General features: G+C 46.8%; 1 protein-coding gene across 1 annotated transcript; it reads left to right on the top strand.

The window, feature by feature from the left end:
* The first annotated feature begins 239 nt into the window (after positions 1-239).
* LOC102123927 (sperm protein associated with the nucleus on the X chromosome N1) lies at positions 240-7,440 on the top strand. The gene is made up of 2 exons (XM_005594740.3): positions 240-398; positions 7,013-7,440. Exons 1-2 carry the CDS (start codon positions 324-326, stop codon positions 7,358-7,360), a joined length of 423 nt encoding a protein of 140 aa, XP_005594797.1. The 5' UTR covers positions 240-323; the 3' UTR covers positions 7,361-7,440.
* The last annotated feature ends 302 nt before the right edge of the window (positions 7,441-7,742 follow it).

Raw genomic sequence — 7,742 nt, 5'->3', positions numbered from 1 at the left:
GTTTGGGATGCATCGTCTTCAGGGGATGCCGAAACAACAACAGCATTTGGTTTCCTCTACACCACTTTCCCCTCCCCCGCAAGCCCAGGGAGTGGGCAGCAGTGGTGCTTTGTGATGTCAAAGCCACCCTAGGACTGCCATTGGCTGGGACGCTGCCTGTATGATCAAACAAAGCTCAAGGGCGTGGCTTTGCCTTGTCACCAGGAGGGTATATATAGGGAGGGCAAGAGCTCTGGGACATTCCCCTGGGAAGCTTCAATATAGCTGTGGAAGTCTGCACTCTACAAGAGCCTACTATAGACATTCTACAACCAACCCCAATCATGGAACAGCCAACTTCAAGCACCAATGGGGAGAAGATGAAGAGCCCCTGTGAATCCAACAACAAAAATGACGAGGTAAGATTGTTAGGTTTTGAAGGGAAGGCGAGGGTGAAAGAAAGACACACCAAGAGGGGGTGGCTCAAACAGCAACACAGGAATACTGCAGACACCTGTGGAAGTGGGGGGCCCGCTTAATGCTAGAGCCCACCGCTGCTTACAGGCTGGGGTGCTTGTAGGTATGGGTGGGAGGGGCCTGGGCAGCATGGCTTCCTGCCTGGCAGGATATTGATAAGATGGTTTTATGATCAGTCTGTTTGGTCCTTTTTCCAGTGGGATGTCATTGTGGTGTTTCTTGGAACTTTGCCCAGCAAGATATGATAGGAAAGTTTCTTTAGTTGGGCCTTTGTCCGCCTTGTGTTACGATGATTAGGTAAGATTTTTCTCCCAGCCCGAACCCCCATGGAATGTTTCACTTTGACCAAAGTCTGCAAAATAGCAGGGGGCTTATTAAATGGTGGTTTGGACTCGCATTCTTTGCCTTCTACTTTAGTATAAAAGGAAGAGAGGCGTTGTTGAGTATCTGGCTGCCTCCTGCTGAATAGGGGAGCTGTAATCAGGGTTTGGGTTTTGAAGCAGTGGGTGTTGGACTTCAGAGTGGTATTCCTGGGGGCACTGGTAGTGGACTTGGCAGAGGAGAAGGAAGGTATCCATGTGTTGCTGGGTGGCTGCCTGGATGAGGGAGTTTGGCCTTCGGGAGATAAAGCAGGATATGAAGGTGAGTATACATGGGCCAATTGTAGTATCAGGAGGAGGAAGATTAAGGGCCCTAAGAAAGGGGCCACCTGTTATCCCAGTGCTGAGTGCAGCAGAGATGTTTAGTTCTGCTAACACTAGAATGAGATGTAGAGCCTGCTTAGTGTGTGTGGAGGAAGATGAGACAGAAGCTACTAAAGGAACCTGGATGGTCTGCTTGTTAGGCAAAATGTCAATGTCTAGACTGAAACACCAGGGTGCATGTTCCTGACCAATTGGCCAGTAAGCAGAGATAAGAGTTTGTGCCACAAAGGAAGAAGACACTGGGGGTGGACAGACAAAAGTTGTAGGTTATGGTAGCAAGCCATGAGAAGGTGGGAGTTGAATTCAAACCCTTTGTTTTAACTTTTATATTTTTCTAAGTTGAATAGCTGCCAGCAAGGGTAGCCCCTCTGAGGGCCTGATAGGAAATGGTAGTGGGGGAGGAGGTGAAGGCTGTTTGGTTTTGGAGAGAGAGGGAGAAATGGGTTTTTGTAACTATTAGCCCCTGTGGTCCTGATAGGGCAGAAGGATATAGGTTGCAGTTGAGGGAATTGTTTGTGGATTTTTTCCAGGGAGCGCCTTTGAGTTGGATACATGGAGAGTGGCGCCGTCAGAGAGGGGAGGGGTTGGTAGGAGGTGTTTTATGGAATCTGACTGGTAACATCTTCAGTTAAGAGGCTATGAGGCGAAGGAGGGTGACAGCCCTGTGTGTGACAGTGTGGGTGGATTTGATGGATTGGGGGGAAAAGATGTTTAGCCGAGCAAGATTATAAACAGGTTTGGGGAATGAATTGGTCAAGTAGGTGAGATGCAGGTTTATTTTGGACTGAGTTCACGTGGCCAGGTTGACAGGAAGGGTTGTGAATTGCTGGATTTGTGTGGACAAACAAATTTAACAGTTGGAAGGAAGAGGGGAGTGTGACTGATTTCCAAGGCAATGTGTGAGGCTGATGAAGGGGTCTCAACTGTTAGAGGCTAGGGGTTGGAACTTCGAGTATCCCACAGACAAAGAGGACAAAAGAAGAAAGAGGAGATTTGAGTAGGAGTGAAATTTTGGAAGGTGCCCTGCAGTCATACCTCTTGGATTAGTGTGACAAATTGGTAGGACTATTCAGGGACATGGGGAAGGGAAACCAGGAAAGATCTGAAATCAAGTAGGAGAAAAAAGATTGGAAATTGGAGACGGAGAGTGTTATGGACTAAGGGTTGGCAACTTCTGGAATTCTTGTTAAGTACAGTGAGGTTGGTCTTGTGAGGGAAGGAGAATAATTTGGGGGTGAGCAAATTTCTACATGTGGATCTGGTGCTCTTTTTAGTTTGGAATGGTGCATTCAGTGTGGAAAGGATGTTAGCTTTGCCCCAGTCAGAGTAGTTAGGATAACCTGGTGAGGACTCATCCACTTAGGTTGGAGAGGGGAGGAGGAGGAGTCTGTGATTCAGACCCAGTCCCCTGGTTGTAGGGACAGGGAGGAGTGTTTTCAGGATGGACGTTTAGGCTGGGTCAGTAAGCATTTGCATACTGTCTCATTAGGTGTTGGGTGAGGTGTAACGCCGGCCAAGTATTCCATATAGAAGGGGGAGAGAATACAGGGAGATTCTGGAGGATAAAGGGGCATTTGTACATGAGCTTAAATGGGCTTAGGCTGAGGGGCTTTTGGGAAATGACTCATAAACGCATGAGGAACAGTGGGAGAAGTGAAGTCCAGGTCATTTTATCCTTTAGGGAAGGTTGGTTAGTTGCTGTTTTCTAAAAAAAATTTCCTGAAGATTCTGGGTGGTAAGGAATATGCAAAGCCCATTTAATGTTTAGAGCCTTTACCAGCTCTTGGTTAAACTGTGAAACAAATTGGCCCATTGTTTGATTGGATGCAAAAGGGGAGTTTAAACCGGTGGATAATATGGGTGAAGAGAATAGAAGCGATGGTGTGCGTCTTTTCAGTGGTGGTAGGAAAAGCTTTTATCCATCCAGAGAATGTATCTACCATTGTCAGAATGTAGAGAAATGTATGGGGGGCATGTGAGTAATGTTGATTTGCTAGTCTTGCCCTGGTAAGTGTCCTCAGGCTTTGTGGTTGAAAAGGAGGTGGTTTGATAGCTTCCTGAGGGGAAGTTTGAGTGCAAAGGCAACATGCCTTAGTAATATGTTTGAGATGGGCAGCTATGGTGGAAGAATGTATATAAGTTTTTAAAAGCTGGAGTAGGGGCAGTAACCGGCATGGAAATGGTTGTGCACATATAAAAGAACAGAAGGTTTTTTCAACTTGGGCAAGACACTTTTATCATTGAGGTAGAACCATTTTTTCCTGAATGGCGCCAGCCCGGGCAAGTGGAGTTTGTTCCTCCTGGGTATATACGGGGTGTATGCTGGGAAAAATGAGCAATAACGATGGGGTTGTAAGGGCTGCCTGCCAGGCTGCTGAATTTGTTGAAAGTTTTTTTTTGAGTATGCATCTTTAGACTTTTGGCGCCCCTTGCAATGGATAATGGTGGCCATCAGTGGTAGTTTATCCACCCCCAGCAGCTTATGTATAAGTTTGCCATTTCTTGTGGGGGTTCCTTTTGTAGTTAGAAAACCCTGTTCCTGCCAGATTAAGGCATGAGAGTGTAGGACATGGTATGCATATTTGGAATTGGTGTAAATGTTGACCCTCTTTGCCTTTGCTAGGGTGAGGGTCCTGGTTAGGGCAACTAGCTTTGCCTGTTGAGAGGTAGCATGGGGTGGGAGAGCATTGGATTCTAGGAGTTTATTTTCAGCAATGATGGCATAGCCAGCTGCTGGACATGGCTGCCTAAAAGAGCTTCCATTAATTAACCAGGTATGTGTTCCCTGCAAATGGGCATCTGAAATGTGTTCGAAGTGGGAGGAGAGGGAGTCTAAGAGGTCCAGACAGGAGAGAGAGAGCTTAGAGTCGGAAGTGTTTACAGAAAGGATGGTGGCTGAGTTGAGAGTTTTATATCTCTGGAAGGTGATTAGAGGGTTACCTATGAATAAGGCATGTACCTGCTGAAAGTGGGATGGTGGGAGGGATAGAAGAAATTGATGGTTTATGAGGTCCTGTAGGTAATAGGAAGATGCAATAGTAATGTGTTGGTAGAGAGGGAGTTTCCGTGCCTCTAAGGCCAGCGATGTGGCCACACCCGAGATTTTTAGTCAGAGTGACCAGCCTTGGATGACAGAGTCCAGTTGTTTTGAGAGATGTGCAGTGGCTCGTGGGGCGTCGCCATATGTTTGGCAGAGCAGTCCAAGAGCAAGGCCTTGGTCGGAATATACATACAAAGTACAGGGCTTGGGATTGGGCAGTCCCAGTGCCAGGGCAATGAAAAGGGCATTTTTTAGCTTTTAAGTGGGATTTGTTGGGGCAAGCTGGGTTTAGGGGTTTTAGGATGGGCCCATGTGAGGCCACATATAGTGGCTTGGCCAGCAAGTCAAAGTTGGGAGTTCACAGCCAGAAGTATCCCACAAGGCCCAAGAAGGAGGGGAGGTCCTTTTCTGTGTGTGGGGAAGGGGCCTGTCACAAATTAGCTCCTTTCATTGTGTTGGGATGGCTCAAGAATTAGGGGTTAGGACAAATCCAAGGTAAGTAACTTTGGTTTGGGCTACCTGAGATTTTGTGGGTTAGGCCCAATATACTCGATTATGAAGGAAGTTTAAAACCTGAGTGGTGTGTTGAATGGACAGGTTCAGGAACGGGCTACAGAGAAGGAGGTCCTTGACATATTGGAGGAGGGTACTAGGAGCAAGGGGAAGTTCAGCTAGGTCCTTGATGAGGGCCCGTCTGAACAGGTGGGGCCTATCCCGGAACCCCTCTAAGAGTACAATCTATGTGTAAGTCCATGTGTAAGTCCTGTAAGAGTACAGGACTTGTATTAGGATTTGACCAAGTTAAAGCAAAAAGACTTTAGTAAGCCGGATTTAAGGGAATAGTGAAACAGTCATCTTTTAGTTCCAATACAGAGGACTCATAAAGATGTGTTCTCTGTCCTCCAGGGTGAGGGTAGAGGAGAAGATGACATATATGTCATGCCAGGTAAGGTCGTAAGATTTAGAGAAGCACAGAAATTCCTTGCGGAAGGAGGTAGGATCCATTGAAAAGGAGCCAAGTCTCTTTTTAATATGGGAGAAGTCAGCTAGGGAACTTGAATTCAGATTATGCTTTCAGCCCTCGCGACCTCCTGCAAGGGAAGGACTTTGGAAGGCCTTTGGGCATGTGCTTGGTTTCTGGAGATAGGGGGTTGGGCGTGAGACCTGGTTTGAGGTGGAGAAGGAAGGGGGGATGGAGGGCGACAGTAAGGGGGTGAAGGAGCCGGCTCCGAAGGAGAAGGTGGAGGGAATGGTGGTGGGCAGGAGACTGAAGAATGGGTGTGTTGTCCAGGTTGAAATTCAGAGGAGGAGGCCTTGTCCGTAGGAGGAGGCATTTTGGGGGGTTTCTCCTTGTGAAGGAAGATTTGAAATGGTGAACAAAATTGGCAGAAAGAGAGAGAGAGTGAGGCATGAAGCAAAGCACTTCAGATCATTTACCATTGTGTTGGAGGAAGTTTTTTAGATTATGTTGAATTTGGAAGTTGAATGTTCTGTTTTTTGGAAGAGGGGAGTGTATACTCTGGATGGGAGTGAATACCCCAGAGGAAAGTGAGTACTCGATTCTGCCTGGGAGAAGGGACCTGGAGAGTCAGGGTAGCCCTGTAGCTATTCATGCTCCCCAGAGGCCAGACTAGCCAGAGTGGCAAGCGTTCTGAGGCTGTCCCCTGAGAAGGGAGGCTGCGGTCACCTGGTGACTGGGGAGAACTCTCACCCAGCACTGGAATTTTTTTGGAGAACTGGCAGAAATAGAGAGGAATCCACAATGGAGGAAGAGGGAGACTCATTCACTAATTGAAGCCCAGTGTTGGATGTGATGTCCAGCAATGGGGGTGATACTTGTTACAGCTGCCTGGAAAGGGGAAGGAAGGAAAAATAAGATGGAGAGTTTGATCAATATCTGGAGGTTAGCCCAGCACTGGAGAATATGAGAGAATAGGGGGAACAGGACTCAGAACAGGGAGTCCACTCAGGATCTGGAAACAGGCCCCAGTCTAGTTTGTGCTTCTTGCTGTTTGCTGCTTTCTGCTTTCCAGGTTGCAAGAGAAAACTTACCCATCAGAACCCAATCACCATTCTGGGTTTTGGCACCAAAATGTTAGGTTTTGAAGGGAAGATGAGGGTGCAAGAAAGACACACAGAGAGGGGACATCTCAAACAACAACACAGGAATATTGCAGACATCTGTGGAAGTGGGGGACCAGCTTCATGCCAGAGCCCACCACTGCTTACAGTCTGGGGTACTTACAGGTATGGGTAGGAGGGAGCTGGGCAGTATGGCTTGCTGCGCAGGAGGATATTGATAAGATGTTCTTATCATCAGGTGGTTTGGCCCTTTTTCCAGTGGAATACCATTGTGGTGTTCCTTTGCAGCTGCCTGGAAAGGGGAAGGAAGGAAAAATAAGATGCAGAGTTTGATCAATATCTGGAGGTTAGCCCAGGGCTAGAGTATACGAGAGAATAAGGGGAACAGGACTTAAGATAGGGATGTTTCTTTAGTTGAGCCTTTGTCCTCCTTGTGGTCAGGTGGTTTCTCCTGGCCCAAACCCCCATGGAATGTTTCATTTTGAGCAAGGTCTGCAAAATAGCAGGGATCTTACAAAATGGTGCAGTTTGGACTAACAGATGATCCTACCCATGCTCCTCTTCTTCTTCTTCCCCATAGATCTCTACCCTATGACTCCACCTTGTTCTTCTCTGGCACAAACCCCTTCCTCAAACTGCATTCCTTCTCATAAAGTCCCCCTTGCTATCCAGTCTCTATCCTATTCACCCAAAATAATGTCTTTCTGGCCTTTCCCTGTTTTCTCACCAGATGCAGGAGGCACCAAACAAAGTCTTAGCCCCTGAACAGAGTTTGAAAAAGACAAATACACCAGAATATCCAATAATATTTGTGTATTACCACAAGAAGGGTAAGAAAATAAATTCAAACCAACTGGAGAATGACCAGTCCCAAGAGAACTCCATTGATCCAATCCAAAAGGAGGAGGACGAAGGCGTAGACTTATCTGAAGGATCTTCAAAGGAGGATGAAGACTTAGACTCATCTGAAGGACCTTCAAAAGAGGACAAAGACCTAGACTCATCTGAAGGATCCACACAGGAGGATGAAGACCTAGGCTTATTTGAAGGATCTTCACAGGATAGTGGGGAGGATTAGTCACACATAGAGAAACCAAATTGGACAAATCATCACTACTGATGGAGATGATTACAATAAAATCAGGTTTGAGGAGTTGATGACTGTGTATATCTCTGTCTGTTTTCTGGTGGTTGGGGGGAAGGGAAGGGAAGAAGTAGGCATTTGAGTAGGGAGGGATATGAGGTCCTGTAGGGTTGGCAGACAGACCCACAGGTTGACAGCCAGACATTGTAAATAAGGACTGGGGGAGGACTGACTCCTCAGACAAATTTTCTTCTTAAAATTTTGTCTCACAAGAGAGGAAGAAAAGGACTTGGTGTTTCTTGGTGCATGTGATTGTATAGAAGAGCATATAAAAAGATCTATATTGGCCGGGCATGGTGGTTCATGCCTATAATTC

Source organism: Macaca fascicularis, chromosome X, assembly GCF_037993035.2.
Source record: "Macaca fascicularis isolate 582-1 chromosome X, T2T-MFA8v1.1".
Classification (NCBI taxonomy): Eukaryota; Metazoa; Chordata; class Mammalia; order Primates; family Cercopithecidae; genus Macaca; species Macaca fascicularis.
Note: the sequence above shows the minus strand (reverse complement) of the source record. Positions and strands in the feature narration are given on the sequence as shown.

Excerpts from the sequence above, each read along its gene's own strand:
- LOC102123927 (XM_005594740.3), top strand. The coding sequence starts at position 324 with ATGGAACAGCCAACTTCAAGCACCAATGGGGAGAAGATGAAGAGCCCC. Across the intron at positions 399-7,012 it reads CCAACAACAAAAATGACGAG|ATGCAGGAGGCACCAAACAA; the intron begins GTAAGATTGTTA and ends TTTTCTCACCAG.